Source organism: Maniola hyperantus, chromosome 1 (genome assembly GCF_902806685.2).
Source record: "Maniola hyperantus chromosome 1, iAphHyp1.2, whole genome shotgun sequence".
Taxonomy (NCBI): Eukaryota; Metazoa; Arthropoda; class Insecta; order Lepidoptera; family Nymphalidae; genus Maniola; species Maniola hyperantus.
Genome location: NC_048536.1, coordinates 3612864 through 3632616, shown reverse-complemented (window position 1 = coordinate 3632616; position 19753 = coordinate 3612864). Strand labels below are relative to the sequence as shown.

At 36.9% G+C, this 19753-nt stretch overlaps 1 protein-coding gene across 2 annotated transcripts in view; it reads left to right on the top strand.

Annotated features, from left to right (window-relative positions):
• The window catches only part of LOC117990800 (uncharacterized), a 117153-nt gene that overhangs the window by 68922 nt on the left and 28478 nt on the right, over positions 1-19753 (top strand). For both annotated transcript variants that reach the window (XM_069500768.1, XM_069500776.1), the window contains exons 3-6: positions 2623-2726; positions 10291-10473; positions 11308-11502; positions 12373-12549. In XM_069500768.1, the coding sequence (XP_069356869.1) occupies positions 2623-2726; positions 10291-10473; positions 11308-11502; positions 12373-12549 (659 nt within the window). The remainder of the gene's footprint in view (positions 1-2622; positions 2727-10290; positions 10474-11307; positions 11503-12372; positions 12550-19753) is intronic.

The window sequence follows — 19753 nt, the reverse complement described above, 5'->3', positions numbered from 1 at the left end:
AGTGCTTGATTTATCGTTATAGCTTACAAGGTGGGGACTACCGGAAGTGCGTTACGGCTGCGCGTGACGTCATTTCCGAAAATGGCCGCGTTTAAGCGCCGTGTTCCGTTGGTCGCGCGCGGGCGCATTGTAATAAAGGGGGTTTTATGCCCCGTCACGTATTACCATAACGTTTATTATCTGATAATTTAGTTTGATTATCATTTTATGTTTGCTAATCGGTAATAAAAGTTAGCCTAACGGTCCGCACACACTGGTCGAAATTGGACGTATGTACTAGTGATGTAAAGTCATAATTTGGACATTCGCGGATGCGAATGCGAATGCGAATATTCAGTTTTTGTTTAAATTTGGCGCCATTTGTCTATGGCTTGGTGACCTTGACGGCAGTCCCGTTACCAAATGATAAAGAGAAGACTGATAATGTGGTTACGAGGTTAAGTTACTTTTTCCTACACTAAAAAATGTATGACATTAATAGATTTTGTTTTATTAACCAACAATTACATCAAAAAAATTTTTTTTTAATATTCGCAAAACATTCGCAGTAATTTCGCGGAATGGGAATGCGAATATGCAAAAATATGCGAATATGCAAAAATATGCGAATATCCGCGAATGCGAATGCGAATATTCGTTACAATATCACTAGTAGGTAAGTACTAAGTATAGTCCGCGACAGTTCGAGATGGCAATCGGGGTATGAGGCGGGGGGATGCCCCGCACACCCGCACGTCATCCGCGGACGCCCGCACCGAATTGCCATCTCGACCTGTCGCGTACAATATAAGAATCATTTGAAAAATACTTTATATTGCCAAAGAGAATTGTAGGTTACGTCATTGTGAAAATTGTAAACGTGACCGCCTGCTCGTTTGCTCGCTATATCTATTTTTAAAAAAAAAGTTTCAAAATCCCTATCCACTATGTATTTTGCACAAAGCGTTACAAAAGCGCCCTTCGCTTTCATATCCGGAGAAAATAAAGTTCATTAATCATTCATAATAATATTACAATTTTCAGGCCAGTCATTTCCTTTTAATTTTATATAATAGCTTTATAAAGAAGCAGATTTCCGACAAGACAGTCTGTAAGTAGGTTTAATTCTTAATTTTTTTTCATGTTTAAGATATAGATTTTATATACATATAAATGTTTAATTTAACTCTTGGGTTAGTGGTATCTGATAACAATGTATGAGACCATTAACCTAACTTGATAACCAAAGTTAACCTAAGTAGTAGTCTTTATTGAGTGATGAATAAATATTCAAGTTAGGTCGATCATATTATTATATAAAAAGTTTTGTTTATACGGCAGCTAAAAATAAATTCGGTTTACCTGTAAATAGTAAATCCCAGCTCTATAATGAAAGTATTATCTTCTATCAGAAAAAATTGTATAATTATTATTTTTGAGTTAGGTACATGATAATAAAATTAAATACGTTAGATACATAATTATAGTACGCGACACGTCGCCCGCACTATCCGAGTAAGTGCGGGTGTGCGGGGCGTCGCCACTTCCCACCCCGATTGCCATCTCGACCTGTCACGAACTATACCTACGCGTCTAAACTCTAAAGAATTAAAACTACTGCATATGACTCAACTTCGTAGTTAGCTCTCTCTTTAACTCCCGTGCTTTTTGCATCTTTTTTCTTACTTAACAGCGAGAACGGAGTTTATACGCAATGTACCTAATTTACTGATATACAAAAAAAATATCTATGGTATGAACGTAAAATATTATCTATACTAATATTATAAAGAGGTAAAGTTTGTAAGTTGTTGTTGTTTGTAGTTACAACCTCTTGCACTGCCAAGGGTCACTGGTAGAGATCTCTCATAGAGATAAGTGCTTCCCTGTCCGCTTTTGCTTTCTTTTTCTCTTTACTGTAAATGTTTTTGGTACAAATAAATATAGAATAAATAAATAAATAAACTTGGGAATCTCTGAACCTGAAAATTCTTGCACCAGTAAAAAGGTACATTATTCCTGAGTAACCTGTTATATATTTTTTCAAATAAAATAGTGATCCCTACGAAAATTGTAATTGTAATTACTAGTCGCTAGTCTTTAATATAATATTATCAGTCTTAGCGCTTGTCTGCGCTGCCTTCGCTTACGTTTTCCGCAGTACGCTCTGTACCCGTAGTACAAGATTTTACGTCTCACCAAACGAAACCAAATTCGAGAGTCGACATACTTCCGCGTTACAGTAAAATGGACCTAAACAGCCTTGAATTGAAGTCAAATATTTAATGCCACTGATTTTAATTTCGCAATGTTTCCGCTTGGAGCGCTGGCTGTAGAAGTGTAGACAAACTTGAGCTTTAAAACAAGGCTTTTAAGATCCAGTTTACTGTAACGCGGAAGTATTTCGACTCTCGAATTTGGTTTGGTTTGGTGAGACGTAAAATCTTGTACTACGGGTACTGAGGAATTTAAGCTATATTATTATCTCGTGTGCTATTTTCCGAAAATGCATGTAATTTCACCACAATTGTACAGAAAACTCGTAATAATATATACAGTACAGTATTTATATAACCTACTTACATGGTTTAATACAAAAGCAGGTATAATTTCAGTGGACTTTAGTCAGTCTCTTTATTGCAGATGTACGGGGGTGAACCACTGCAGCTTTGTGCTGGCTGAGGACTACCTTCCCTCCAGGAGCTGGTCACCAGGAGTTGTCTATATCAAATACGCTTGTTTTGATGGTAAGTCATCTTCTAAATACATAAAATGAAAAGGTGACTGACTGACTGATCTATCAACGCACAGCTCAAACTACTGGACGGATCGGGCTGAAATTTAGATTTTTGAAAATCCAACCCCCAAGGGGGTGAAACAGGGGTTTGAAATTTGTGTAGTCCACGGGGACAAAGTCCCGAGCATGCTTATGCTCGGGACTTTGTCCCCGTGGACTAAATTGGGTCGAATTACATGGCCCTGAATACAAAATTACTTAATTAAAAATTAAAATATTTCTGAAAATTTAGTTATAACTAGCTTTAGTTATAACTAAATTTTCAGAAATATTTTAATTTTAACTAGCTTTAGTTATAACTAAATTTTCAGAAATATTTTAATTTTTAATTAAGTAATTTTGTATTCAGGGCCATGTAATTCGACCCAATTTAGCGTTAAAACCAAGTTAAAATGGCTTCACAAAACAGAATATTTTATGAGGGCCGGGATGTAGCATGATATAAACATAATCCTTTTAAAGCCTTCACTGTTTCATAAAATTCAACGGATAGTTTTAATCATCCCTACGGGAGACGGTAAGATGGTTAGTCTAGAGGGTTTGGTTGGATTGTTTGATTGTATATCCGTTATCATTTTCTTAAAAAGAACTGGACTGATTTTTCTTATATAGATAAAAAGAGCTGACTGATTCACTGACTGACTGACTGTTCTATCAATGCACAGCTGAAACTACTGGACGGATCGGAGTAACTTTTCGGAGTTACTTATATAGTATGTGGGTTTTAAGGCTTGTGCAATTATTAAATATCACTTGCTTGAGAATTCTCCAACTATTATGTTCTTAAAGGTGGGTGAAATCTGCACATCCGCTCTTGGTTAGCATGGTGGTCTATGGCCTAAGCTATTCTCACTGGCTGGCGACGACGGGTTGAAATGATTCAGAGTTCAAAATTGATTAAGTAGTTATCAATAAAATTAATATCATGAGATAATTATAAGTTGCAATAATCAAGCGAATTGAACGGCACCTACCGTTTTATGAGCTATCATCATATTGTTTGAAATTCCTTTAGTACTTGCAGTCGCTAAATAAACATTTTTGCTTGCAATTAAGATCTTCCACGCACCCCCCTATCACGTAATTGTATTAAAGATGCCACATGTCCATAACAGCTACTAGCTACCCCATTCGTTTAAAATAAATAACATTCACACATTACACATGTCGGCACGAGGCGTGAAATTGATTCCCATCAATACATGGGCAGATGTGTGACGTGTGTGACATGGTGACGTCACGCTTATCAAAAACGCACGCACGTATATCTAAACCCTATAGCATACCGCCGCATTCGCACGCGTCATGTGGCCTTTAGGTCATCCGCCGTAGGTATAAAGATGAACTTCCTTGCACATCAGTAGGTATATATACTGATATAGTGAGTGAGTGAGTTCTTAAGAACACAGCGCACACACTATCCCAGGCAGCCCAAGATTCGATTTCCAGCAGGAGAAATTCGGGAATTTTTAATTCTTAAATTCTCTCTGGTCTGGTTTGGTCGAAGGCTATGGTCGCGGCTAGTCACCCTATCGGTAAAGATATACCACCAAGGAATTGAGCGTTCTGGTACGATGTCGCATAGAAACCGATTAGGGGTATGGAATCAATTAAAGCGCCATGGGTAGCCCGCTTCCGTGTTAGACTGCATCGTCACTTATTTTATTTTTTTATTTTTCATGTTCCGAAATTGTAGTTACATAGTAGTAATAAATTAAGTTACATTGGAAATGCTTATCTCTAAACAGAACTAACTAACTAACTGGTGAGATTGCAGTCACGAGATAACTTGTCATAGAATAAAAAAACGTTAATAGTTTCGCGTGGTTTCGCTCTCGCGCGCGATACGTCGGTGTGCTAAAGGCATAAAAGATCGATTTTGGGGTAAAAGCACCTATTTTATGCCCTTGCTAAAGTACAATAGTTGCCCCTATTTGGCTAATGCATGAAATGTTACAGGGGCTATTGTCAGTTTTTGAATGCAATTTCCTGAACCACTATTATTTAAAAGGAAATAATCCATACTAATATTATAAATGTGAAAGTGTGTCTGTCTGTCTGTGTATCTGCTTTTGATGATTTGGTATGGTGGATTGACCGATTTTGATGAAATTTGGTACACAGTTAGCTTACATCCCGGGTACGGACATAGGCTACTTTTTATTCCGGAAAATCCCGGTTAGGTTAGACCTAATAAAACAGAATACTTACTAGTAACTATTCATCATCATCACTGACCCATCGCCGGCTCACTACTGAACACAGGTCTCCTCACATAATGAGAAGGGTTTTGGCCGTAGTCCACCACGCTGGCCTAGTGCGGATTGGCAGACGACTAACTTTTACTATTACTAGGATTTCTACGCTCATATATAAGTCCCTCATCCGTTTAAACTTTAAATTAAACCCATTTTAAAAAGAACCTCTCCAAGTTAAAGAACCTCTCCAATCTCCAAGTAGATAAAATTAATCCAGTAAACCAAAGCAAGTGGTAAAGTAAAACTGCTTGCTCAAACTTATTTACCGGTTTAAACTCAAAGACGATCTTTTAGATGACTTTGTAGATGTTTAAGGGTATTGAAGAACACACAAAGTTATCTCAAAGTGTAATCCTCTTATTTTTACAAGATCTTAGACGATTTATTAAAGAAGAAAGTAAGAAATCTAATTAAGATTTTATATAAGAGGTAGGAGGATTTTATATAAAAGGTATCTTTTTTATAAGTAAGGACATCGTTTACGTAGATATATTATGGCGGGGCACACAGTTTAAACTTTAAAGAATCGAGAGACTATAACTACGGGGTACCCACTATGAAAGTTTTTTTTTAAATAAAGAGATAGCGAGCAAACGAGCAGGCGGGTCACCTGATGTTAAGTGTTTTAAGCAGTTAAATATCATTTGCTTTAACGGTAAAGGAAAACATTTTGAGGAAACCTGCAATCCTGAGAGTTCCCTACCTCAAACGTGTGTGAAGTCTGCCAATAGACCAGCGTGTCTTTCATGGCCTAAACCCATCTCATCACTACCCATATTATAAACGTATATACGTAGCAAAAGCCGACTTGATTTTCTGCATGGGTAAGTATAGCTAAATGTCCATGATAGTGACATTGACTACTTTTATCCCGAAAAATCAACGAGTTCCAACGGGATTTTTAAAACCTAAATTCACGCAGCTAAAGACGAGGGCATCAGCTACTATACTGTATAATCAAAAGAAAACCACGTGAAAAATGTGGAGGATTTATCAAAAAGTAAATCTTTTCGTATTTCCACTAAAGGTCCTAATAGAGCGAATCAAGTAAACTATCAACATTCCGTTCCCACAATCGCTAGTTTTACTTGATTTCGGCTATCCCGAGGGACTGCCAGTGTTAGTATGCCACGTGCCAGACGAGGGCAATTTAGTCCACGTGCGGACTAACGAGGACTATTTACTGCCAAACTATTTATTTAGTTATCTTGTAGTCTTGTTCTTTGAAATGAGATAATTATATAAATGACTAGCTGACATGACTTGACTTCGCACGTTGGCTTAAGGCTGCTTTTCCACCAGAGATGTACTATGCAGCTATGCTGTGAAGAGGTCAAAGCTAAGCTACAAAACTATGTGACCATTCCCGCTAATGCTAAGCGGTGTAGCGGAGCGATTTGCTATGAAGATGCACTTTTTCTTTTTTTTATTCAGAGACAAGTTAGCCCTTGACTGCAATCTCACCTGGTGGTAAGTAATGATGCAGTCTAAGATGGAAGCGGGCTAACATGGAAGGGGGTATGGCAGTTTCATCGATTTTGTTTGGAAAATCCGGCCTGCCACATTATAAAGGAAACCTCTGGGAAAAACAGCTTTCTAAGTCTAAAGATTTGGGCTGGGCGTTAATGAGTCAGGACTTTTCTTTTTATATTATACTAGCTTATGCTCGCGACTTCGTCCGCGTGGACTACACAAACGAACCCCTATTTCACCCTTAGGGTTGAATTTTCAAAAATCCTTTCTTAGCGGATGCCTACGTCATAATAACTACCTATCTGCATGATAAATTTCTGCCCGATCCGTCCAGTAGTTTGAGCTGTGCGTTGATACATCAGTCAGTCAGTCAATCTTTTCCTTTTATATATTTACATTTAGAATTTTACTACAGAACCCGAATTTTTGTTACTATATTCTCGTTGGCTTATAATTTTTCTTTCAAATTGTGGTTACACGCGATAAGCGAAATGATGCAGTGGCAATTCGGACTCCCCTTGCAAATCCGTGCCATTTCTGTAAACCACCCCACTGAGACCTCTTCCTCCCTATTATTCTTTTACAAAAATTAAACAGATCCACCACACTGATGGATCTTGTCATTTTGGACCGTCTTCTTGTCGGTATAGTGACACGTTTACTAAGAAACGTCGAGATTCGTTTTGTAAATAATTGTGTTTATCATTCGGTAGCACGTGCGATGTATCGATTTATTTGGCACGGTTAGTTTAGTTGGGATGGAAATCGATTATTTGTTTAGGAGAGGTTTTATTCCAGATTATAGAACACGGTTTTTGTTTGAAATAGCTTTGATGAAAAAGATTCTATCGATGTTCTTTAAGTAGATACCTAGATTTAGTTCAATAGGCTATGGCATATTATAAACAGTTGCTATGTGCAGTTCCGTTCCATCGTGGATAAAAAGGTAGGTATCTACTATACTCTATTCACGCAGAGAAGTTTGTACAGGGTTAGTTCTCTGTTACGTAATCCTATATAAATTACAAACCTAGTGGGAGTTATTGAGTGCCCAACCAATCACAAACGAACCTATGTTTTCCGTACCTCTATTAGAGAACATATATGTTTTCTTATCGAAATTCAATCCGAAAACATAGGTTCGTTTGTGATTGATTAGTCACTCAAAATGGTTAACGCCATTGACTTTTTTGTCTTTGTCATTTTTATGCGATTACGGAACAGAGAACCATAATTACTAACTTCTCTCCGTTGGTAGAGTATAATGTGGCACATAATATCCCGTGGTCCATAATTTAGACGATCATAATGTAGGGTGATCGCATAATAAGGTAATATATCAATATTACTGCTGATTTTTATGGCCGATGGTTATCGAACCACATTAGTATGTAGGAATAATGCGGAAAAGTCACTTGGTTAGGGGTCTTATTCGGGCTTTGCCTTATTATTTACTAGATGATACCTGCGACTTCGTCCGCGTGGATTTAGGTTTTTGAAAATCCTGTAGGAACTCTTCAATTTTCCGGGATAAAAAGTAGCCTATGTCCTTCCCCGGGATGCAAACTATCTCTGTAGCAAATTTTGTTAAAATCGGTTGAACGGTATACTCATTAATGTAGAGAAAAAGCCTAAATCAGTGGACCTGAAAATTAAAAAAAAAATCGAGCCAGTGCGAGTCGGACTCTTGCACCGAGGGAACCGTTCCTTGAAAGGATACGTGTAATTATTTGGTTGCTTAAATTATCGCCAACTGCAAATAAAAGTTTTTAATGTGCTATATGCATATGTAACTACAAAATACTAGTACTACTTGTGCTGTAAGACATTGCTACTTACCTACCTTTCGTGTGATTCTAGGTCAACTGAGTACCCTATAAATTTTGATTTTGATGGGTCTTGACAACGTAGTTATCTTATAAAGGTTCCTTTTAAGGTACGGAACCCTGAAAAATGCCATAAAGTATAGTCTAGAGAGATACGTTTAAACATCCAAAAATCGTGTCCAAAAATAGACTTAGATGCGTTGTCCATTAATACCGAGTTATCTTGCCGGACACTTCAAGACACTTTGTACCCTGAGTACTTTGTATGCTGAGTTTGTTGTGGGCTCTTCTCAGACCAGGGTGCGTTTGGAACCCTCGTAGCTTTAAGTTCACGTATTAATTATCACCACTATATCTTACAAATCCAACTACCGACCATCAAAAAAGTGTAATTTATTACCTTTTTTGAATGACTTTGACAATAACTATGAAATACCTATACCTGAAATATCTATACTCTTAATCTGTTAAGTTAGTGCATGTTGGTTTACAAGTAAAGTTTCACCTGTAATTGACGACCATACTGTTTATTGTAGGTATATATTTTAATGTGCGGTCTTTTATGTATGGAAGTTGTTGGTGTTAAATAAATAAAAAAAAAAAAAAAAAAAAAACGATTATTCTGGTCAAAAGAGGCCTTTAAATTTTCAGGCTTATTCAATAAAAGGTACCTAAGTACCTAATTTTAATCGAGAAAGTAACCTAGACATTTTATCTTAAGGTCGTCGTGAAAAGTTCAAGTTTGCGAGGCTTGGCAGCGCGCACGGTAGACATTATGCAACAAGATTAATTGTTATAGCTTCGTGGTTAATAGAGTTGTTTGCAGTAAGTCATAAATAAAGAAGTCAAGTTATGGGATCGTTAATACTCTACACTAGATAAGATTTATCGTGGTTCTATTTAAATATAGTCCGTAAAAAATGGCTCATCAGGAGCCATTTTAACTCTATAGGTCAACTGTCATGTCAAAAATACGGTTCATCTTTAAAATAAGGACTAAAATCGACTAGGTATATATTATACATACCTATAATTTATAACACTTTTGACATGAAAAACACAAAAAGTTAAAATGGCGCGTGAGGAGTTAAATTTAACGCGTTATATTTCGTTTTTAATCGAAATAAAACATAGAACAATATGTACCTACCTAAGCAAAAACTTTATATTTTGGTTCTGATAAAGCTTTGGTGGAACCACTTTTTTTTATCCATTTTATACTTTTTACTCAATTATAATTTAAGGAATTATGGAATATATAATATTATAGATTATTTCACAAATGGATTTACATCCAATTGTTGTTGATATTGAATATCCATACATCCAAATTCCAAATCTGTTCAGGCATTCAGAAATTGAAAAACAAACATGAACTCTGAAAACATTATGCTGCTTTTATTGGGCAGTCTCGTGTAAAAAAGGAAATATTTTGAAAGTTTAAACTGCATGGTCACCCTAGCACTTTGTAGACGGTCTACGTCTAGAGCTCAGGGCGGGGTCAAGGTCGCCCACCGTAGCTGTAGCTACGGGAAAGTAATTAAGTGCATATAGGTGGGTTCACATTTTCTTTCGCATTTCTGAATAGAAAAGGTAAAGTAAAGTAAGTATAGTAAAATATGCTTTATTGTACACCAAAACAAAAACAATAGACATATAACAAAGATAGCATGTACAATAGGCGGCCTTATCGCTAAAATAGCGATCTCTTCCAGGCAACCTTAGGGTAGAGGATTGGTTTTCTTTATGTATACCTCTCTTACCGTTTACCGTACCTATTAATTAATAGACGGTCCATTATCTGTTCATCGGTATTATGATACTGCATCAATGAAGTGTCTATTTTGTAATGTTTTCTTTTCATCATTTATGTTCGGTACCTATATTGTGCAAGGGCTAACTTGTATCTAAATAAAAAAAAAATAGGCTCAGTGCAATTAACATTTTTTTGTTTCAGATTTAGTATCAATCCACTACTGCAACCGCGAGGTCGCCATATCGGCGCAGGGTCCAGAGAGCGAGGGGTACATCCGCACGCCGGGGTACCCGCACTTCTACGTCGAAGATGAGTGTAGATGGAGGCTGCTCGTCCATCCCGAGCAGAGGATACGGGTGACGTTGTTGGACGTTGACTTGAGGAGTAAGTTCTTCATTTTAGTTTTCCGTACCTACCCGAAGGGTGCCAACTGGACCCTATTACTAAGCTTCTGCTGATTTCCGTCTATCTGTCTGTCAGCGGGTTGTATTTCATGAACCGTAATAGTTAGAGCGTTGAAATTTTCACAGAGTGTGTATTTCTATTGCCGCTATAACAACAGTCTAGTTACCTAACCTACCTACGACATTTCATCGGGGTCTCCGTTTGACCGAGGTCACACACGGGCCTTGAGGCCTCCTTCCCCGGGTCTGGCGCGGAGAAGAACGCTTCCCCGGTAGCCGTTGTTGGCTACGGCATTCCTTTTTGGCTTAGGGCCTCGAGGCCTTGATTGTGTATAGGGTCCAGGGCGATGTGGGCGATGGGTTCGCCGGCCACCGCCGTGCACGGGGGTATTGTCACATCCGGTGAAGCGGACATCATCATTTTCACCAACAAGTTGCACTGGTGCGGGTGATCGCAGAAGCTCGCGAGTTAGTGGACGCCCGTTTGGTGTTCTGTATTGTATAGTATACGACAGTTCGGCTCGAGATGGAAATCCGAGTATAAGGCGGGGGATCGCTCCGCATACCTGCACGTCACCCGTGCTCGCCTGCACCGGGTTAGGGGGGCTATGTGGGTGTGCAGGGCGTTCCCTCCCCGATTGCTATCTCGACCTGTCGCGTACTATATTGTGCTATCCCGCGGAGGTGAATGTTCGGTCCATGATACCGCGCGGGTAATATAATTATGATAACTTCCGTACTAGCTCCCTGATAAAATACCTAAGACATGCAAAAGGTACCTAGGTACTGATTTGTATCTTTTCCGACTCTGCAGGTATAGGACCCTTCGAAGACTCCTGTACGGACTTCGTCTCAGTGGAGGACTCGAACGGCAGCGTCCTCCTGTCGACCTGCCAGCAGGTGTTCTGGCCTCTCCAGCTCACGTCCACGGTGGACAGTGTGGAAATTGTTGTTAAAGCCAACTCCAAGGGCGCCTTCCCGAAGAGAGGCGTGTTGTTACATTATAAAAGTGAGTAGAAGTTATGTAACACTAGCTGATGCGTCTGCATCCGCGTGGATTTAGATTATGAAAAGTCACTTGGAATCTCCTTGATTCTTTCATCTTTGATTTCCTGGGACAAATGTATCCCATGTCAAAATGCAAGCAAGCTATCGGTCTCAGAAATATTTTTGAATTAGGTAGGTACCTACTCAAAATATCAAAACACAGGTTTCTTAAAGTGTGTATAGTCCATAAAAAATTACTCTTCAGGTGTCATTTTAACTTTTTGTGCCAAACTTGATATCAAAAGTACGAATTTAGTCAATCGTCCCTATTTAAAATGTGAACCGTACTTTTGACATGACAGTTGACCCATAGAGTATATTTTATTAATGGCGTGTGAGGAATCATATTTTTATGCATTTTTTTAATTTTATAATTTTGATATTCGGAAACGGGGGTAAAACTTTTCGTCGTTTCACGGTTCAGCGCCATCTATTAGAATTTATATGTACTACTACGAGAACTTTTCAGTTGGTTGTCCAAGGAGTTTTTATGCATTACTACTATAGTGCTGCCGAATATTTTTACAGCACTGATGGTACCTACCTAAATAAATTTTCTAAGAAAAATATTGAAATGGGGCCGATTCCCTTGTACACAATCTCTAAGCTAAACTAAATTAACCGGTCTAAATCTAATGCTGTCCTTTTCCGCAAGCAACATTATGAAAGGGATAGCAATAGATTTAGACGTGTCATTTTAGTTTAGTTTAGAGACTGTGTACAACGGAATTAGCCACAAAGTTTAGCTTAGAGATTGTGTACAAGAGAATCGGCCCCATTACCTACTTAAAAACTAAAAATGTTAGAATTAGAACTGTAAAGTTTTTTTTAGGTGTAGGTTGTGTGACTTTGTCAGCGCCATCTGACGGCTACTTGGTGTACCGTAACGACAACGTCGCCCACTACATGTGCAACGTAAACTTTGTCTTCGATGACACGCGACAGAGGGCGCGAGTTATATGGTGCTACGACGATAACAGATGGAATGAAACTCTACCTTCATGTATTGGTAAGACAATTTTTTTAATTATATCGGTATGTAGCAATGGTGCCTAGATTTAATTGTTGTTAGTTATGACTTATGATCTGGATCCAGGTATATGGATATACATATATCTCTGGTAATTCTATACAAACTTAACTGCTACACAAACTACATTTTGCTCGAGCTTTTTTCAGATTTTTCCGAGCTTTTTCCAGTTTTTAGTACCTAAATATCTACTAAAATAATTATTATGAAAAGTTGTAAATCGTAAAAAGTAGAGTCGAATAAGCAAAGACTTTTAATCTTTTTGAAACTTTCCTTTCAAAATAAGTTCATGAAATAATTAAAATCATACAGTATTTCAGCGCTTGGGTGCATATTTTTCTATCGTGTACCTACATAATATTAACAGGTATTAATTAGGTACCTTATATACCTAACTACATTTTGTATTGTATCTTTTTCTATTGTGGTGCACAATAGAAAAAGATACAATAGAAAATATTGTAGTTCACAGTTATTTTAAAATTTAAATTTAATTGAAATTGAATATCACTTCATTAGGTACTTCTTTTTTCTTTCATAAATTTCAAAACTTCTTTCGTTCAGTATGACAAAAAAAACGTACATGCGCAATTGAAATTCTCTTTCCTTTTTACACGTACGTCGTATATCTTACGAGCAAACGCAACAGCTTTATAACACGTTGTTACAGTACGGTTTCATTGTGATTATTACTGTCACATGTAAAATTTTTATTTTAAGTCTTATCATTATGTAATAAAGTTTAATTTTGTTTAAACTTATAGATTATGACGGGGTTTCTTTCTTGCGATTGTATTTTAAGTCTCGTCTAAACGTAATAAGGTTCAGTTTCGGTTAAATTAGGGGATTATTACGGTTTCCGACTTCAGGCACGCTTTCGTAAACAGTATTCGGTGTTTGGCTTCGGTAGCGGTCGTTTGGATCCCGATCGTCCCGATTTTGCCCCGCGTGTTAAACTAGCCACGTGTTTTTGTATAACGTGAGTTTCAGATTATTTATCATTTATTTACGTTTTTCGTGGTCTGTGATAGTTGAGTGTTTGGAATTTTATTGATTAGGTGAGATTATTGTGCACTGAAATCTTTGTTATTTTTTTGGTTGCTTTTGTTTTAGTTGCTCTATCTAGATTCTAGCCTAGAGTAATGTAAATGTAGAGTAGGTAACATAAAATATTAATTTCGTACCTATGCCTAGTCATTATCATCATCATAAATCATCAATCCCCATCAATTGCAATTTTTCGCAAATTTTCAGAAAAAATCGTGTTATTTTCGAGAACATAATAATTATTTGCTTACCTACTTAATTGCAATGACTTATATGTACCTATATACACATAAGTCATTGCTTAATTGTGTGCTTATTTAAAACCAATAGGTAGGGTAGGTACTTGTACCCAGGTGTTTAACTCGTTTCAGTTTTTATTAGGGTTAGGTTTATTAGGGTTTTATTTATTTTGAGAGTGGCCAGTGAGGCAAATACCTAACCATTTCAATTTTTGAAGATAAGTAGGTAAGTAGGTACTTTTTAGGTGATAGGTCTGTAATCGTAATCGAAGGTGACAAACAATATTTTTAAAACTCTCCAAACGCTAGTTGCTTTTAAAATAATTTCAAATTATTAGCTACATAGTAGGTACATAGGTCATTTGAAGTAGAGCGGGCATATTTAAAAGTCTCGCCGTAATTATCTTGAATCTTAATAAGTTTTCACCTCAATTTGACCGCTTTTAAAATAACATTCTGTAATCTGTATAGGTAGGTACCTAGGTAGTGCATTCTCATAAACATAACAGAAATACACAGCTTGTAATATGTATTTATTTTTCCACATAAATCATAATTAAGTATAGGGTTGCCATCTGTAAAATCTATAAACTAGGACAAGGAGCTTCGAAAATCCGGGATTTTCGAATGCGAAAAATGTCTATTGTTTTACCTTACAAATTAAATTACAGATCACTAACCATACCTATTAAAAATGTGAAAGTGTGTTTATTTGTTGGTTTGTCCATAAATCACGTCGCAATGGAGAAACGGATCAACTTGGACATGGAGAGTGACAGGCAAATTTTTATCCCGATAAATGACTGACTGACTGATGTATCAACGCACAGCTCAAACTACTGGACAGATCGGGCTGAAATTTGGCATGCAGGTGGCTATTATTACGTAGGCATCCGCTAAGAAAGGATTTTTGAAAATTTAACCCCTAAGGGGGTGAAATAGGGGTTTGAAATTTGTGTAGTAAAAAATAAACAAAAATACGCTCTCTAAGCGCTCTCCGAACTGGGAAAAAGCCGAACGGATGGCAATCCTAATAATTATAAGTAGGTAGGTAGTGTGTAGAGTTATTAGCACCCACGGTTTCCTGTTGCATTATTTTTGATAATTGATAATAGCGTGGGTACTTATATATTATGTACTTAACACGTTGCGTGCGGTACCGGTCAATTTCGACTTGTATGTGACTTTCAACTGGTGCGGCGACTAGTTGTTGTGTTTTTTCCTGTGGTGCGGGGGCACTTTTACTATGAAACCTTGTGAGTAGGTAAGAGATAAATATATATTTTGAATTTCCTCCTCAAACCCTACTATTTCAAACTATTTAATCTGTACAAGTCACATTTGTCTGGGTAGCACCAGAAGGAAATTTTTCTTGCTGTGTGCGGTACCAGTCATATGCGACTTGTACGTACGTGTCTGGTATAGCACCACGGGAACAGGCGAAACACCTTCAGTGAGCGATAGTGCATTCAAGAAGCAGTACGTATATCGATTATTATGGTATTATCATTTTCGCGGAAAAAAATAGGTATTAAATTATAATTGTGTGTGTGTGTGTACTAACCATGAAACGGTCACGTCGGATGCTGCAACTTGTTACTGATGAAAACAATGATGATCGTAATTTCGTTATTGCTGGGCAGCAAAAAATCCAAAACAATAGACCATTAACAAAATCTCCATCAAATAAGAAAATCCGAGTTTTTTATAATTATAATTTTATAATTTTCCGATATTTTTATAAATATAAATATAATTTACCGTGAATTCATGATTAAAAATATAAAATTGTTCGAATTTCACTATTTTATTAGTCATATTTTAGTTAGAATATCACTTTCATTTCCTTGCAATCTAAATGAAAACCAGAGTAAATAACTCGGGCATAAAATTGCCCGTTTTATGCACTTGTTATACAATTTGCTAATATATTATGTAATAAAATAAAAGTATGACATCGATATTTTTATTTTTATTAAACAGTCCCATCACTAATCGTCAGTCGATACTTCTTAAGTTGCTAGTTCTGCAGGCGCTACACCAGGTAAAATTGTCTGGGATTTTAAAAGCCTTATATTTTCCAAAATACATGATATACGCTAAAGCTAACTCACATCATGATAGTTTGACTCATATACTATCCTCTAATAATATTAAAATGGTCTTTCTTAGGTTTATTGAGAAAATAAAGCCTTGATAATGGAGGTATATGTACAAATCGTTTATGTCTCGTAGCGCACTAGATTTCAGTCAATGTACCAGTCAGATTTTCCTTGTAACGCACTGCGAGTAAGACAGGGAAATATTACGCCGCATTGAACGTGTTAATTAGTACTCGATAAATTAATAACTGCTATAAATAGGGCATTCGTCGCGTGTGGAGCTACCTAATTCACCATACCTACGACGCCCAGACAACGGATTCGTTACGCATTTGATTTTAATATTATTATTTTAATATATACTTACCTAGGTAGGTACCTCCTATACATATACATAACTACGACATATCTACCTATATTATAACTTGTATGCTTGAAGTTATCCTATACATCGGTTATTTATAATTTATTAATCTAATAAAAATATGTAGGTACCTACTACTGATATTTACCTATTTTATTACATTAAGTCACCTAAACCCTTCTTAATCTGAGAGGAGACCCGTACTCAGTAGCGTGCCGGGATGCACGATGGGTTGACATGATGATGACGATGATGAATGGCTGATTAACGTAAGAAAGAAGGGGGCCTACTTAAATATGTTTTTTTTATATAAATGACTAATATTCCCCTTTCCTCTCCAACTTAGCGTCAAGAAGCTTGTGCTAGGAGTAGGTACGACAATAGTGCAATGGGCGGGGTTTGAACCGTCGACCTTTCGGTTTTCAGTCCACTCCTTTACCCGTTGAGCTATTGAGGCTCATTATGTATGTATTATGATACCTACCTACGTCAAAATCGGATAGGCCGTGAAAGGCTAGCTAGCAGACAGATAGACAGATATACTGACAGACAGACACACTTTCGCATTTATAATATTAGAATGTATGGATAGTATGGATATACGAAATGGTAGGTAGGTAGTAGGTACTTATATATTTTTTGTATCTTATTTATTTCTTAACGATGGTATCGTTACTTATATACTAAGTAATTAAAAATTCAATTAAATCTGGTTCCCAACAAAATCCGCTAAACTTTTATCTATAGAGTAAAAAGTTCATAAGTAGTTTCACAGAAATGAGCGGGATAAGAGATTAAACTTCGTAGACTTTAATGAAACAGACTTATCTACTTTCTTAGCGGCTCGAAAAGTTCACTTTGTTATAGGTTCTTTGTTATGTATTAATTGTTAATTTTTAATCCCGCTGTTATCCAGCGTTGCCAGATGATATCTGGCGAATCCTACGAACGATACCGTAAGAGCGACCACACACTCATCCGATCCGAATCCGTGAAAATACGGATATAAAAAATATCTGCGTCATGTCATAAGCTACCAAGCAAATAATTCTATGACAACTTCGGAACGTATTTTCACGGACTCGGGTCGGATGAGTCCGTAACCGCCGTAAAAAGATACGAACCTGAAAAAGTACGAAAATAAGACTGAAGATACGTCATACGTAAGGTACGTCAAGGTACAATACGAACATGACCCAAAAAGTACGAATTTCGTACCCTTCTGGCAACACTGCTGGTTGTTACCTTTTCCCGGTTCTGATAAATGACTTCTATCTATTTAATATCTATGTAGTACTTACCTGTAAATACCTGTAGTGTGATAATATGGATACTTAGTGATTCTAATCCACATCATATTAATTGTCCATGGAATTTGTACGTAGGCTCCCCGTGCGAAGCAGGGGCGGGTCAACTAGTGATTTATAACAATTTGATTGAAATTTGAATTTGAACAAAATGATAAAGATATTCCCACCAGTTTATTTTAACTAAAAACTGTTAACGAAAAATCGTGTAATTTTGTGACCACTCGGCGTGACACTCGCAATTAGTGCAAGCACGCCTACTTGCTTTAATTAGAACTGTCACGCCACTTGTGTCACGCCGAGCGGCGTGTCTTTGAAACCGTCGCATCGGCAAAGCTGTGAATACTTGACTTTCAGTTGAAAAAAACACGTATCTTCCTCTTTTTATTTTGATAAGTACATAGATTTATTTATTTTATTTATTGTCTCTACATAATGGCAAAATATACAATTTAAAAAAAATATTTACCAACCAATTATGCTGTTCCGATTTTTTCTTTCCATACTAAGAAATGACCCTTACATGAAACTGAGTCGATCGGCATTAATTTTTTTTTTAATCATTTTCATTGATTTTTATGGCCAACTAACGCTTGACCAAAAAATTTACTAAGCCAAAATTGTTTTCACAAAAAAGACCTAAAGGTTCCTAATACAGAGTCCCTGTATCTTCTATGATTTTTGAGTTCCCCATACTGTCCCAGTTAAAAAACACACTGTATATCGAAAAATCTTCAAAGATTATTTTTATTTTGGTGCTCGTAATTTTTAATTGCAATGTCCGCTGTCTGGAAATCAAATAAAAAAGTTGGCAGTTTTCTTTTTATTAATTTTAACGAAAAATTCTTGTATATGAAATATTATAGTCTTTGATTTATCGTATAAAATGTCGAAAGAAATCCCCGAGTACGGAACCTTCGGTGCGCGAGTCTGACTCGCACTTGGTCGGTTTTTCTTTGATTTCACATATCGTCGATTCAGGATCAAATCGAGAGTTCCCTCACTCTAGTTCACTCTGCTCAGTGACTATCACTTGCAGCGCTATGAAAGCTTATCTACTCATTAGTTTGAGTTTCTATTTACGGCCGTTCAATTTCCAGACGAGTAAGCCTGCAACTACGTGCACGTGTTCAAAACATTTTTATTTTTCTTTTATCGTTCTCGAAGCCCTTTTATAACGAACTTTGATCACTTTGATATGCAGTCGATGCGATCGTGATCCTTCTTTGACTGATGATTTTGCTCTATGGTAGCGGGATGGTAACGAATGCACCGGCATAACATATATTTACATATTTGTACATTATTTACATATCTGTATATATAAAAGGAAAAGGTGACTGACTGACTGATTGACTGATTGACTGACTGACTGATCTATCAATGCACAGCTCAAACTACTGGACGGATCGAGCTGATATTTGGAATGCAGATAGGCTATTGTGACGTAGCGTAGGCATCCGCTAAGAAAGGATTTTTGAAAATTCAACCCCTAAGGGGGTGAAATAGGGGTTTGAAATTTATGTAGTCCATGCGGACGAAGTCGCGAGCATAAGCTACTTTAGGTATATTTACTTATGTAGATATTTAGCAGTTGCCCGCGACTTCGTCTGCGTAATCTAGTACCTATGTAATAAGAAAACACATACATAGTTGGAACTGAAAGCTACGGAATTTGAATAGGCAATTATTGTAGAAAAGGCTTGAAAAGCTTATGTAACAATAAAACAAAATTCTAGAGTAAACTTAGATTTATTATTATTCATCAACATTGCTTTATTATTCAAAGCTCAAAAGTTAAATACAGAATAACAAAACTTGGTTAACCCAGAATAATCAAGAACAACAATTTGCAATTAGTACGTTAAAACAACATTACAATTATTATTGTAGTAAAGAAAGACTTGTAACTTTTCAAGTAAACTACCTGATTGACTGAATGTGCGTTGGAGTTTTCCGCGAGAAGTCCGCAAATTGCTAATGCGTGTGGTCGCCGTTTTAGTGACGTCAGCACTAGACTGAAGTTTCGAGCTGATGGTATATTTTTATTTCGGCTGACGTCAAAATGACGTTTTTTGTATTCGTTCGCGTGGATTTACATTTTTCAAAATCCCGCGCGAACTC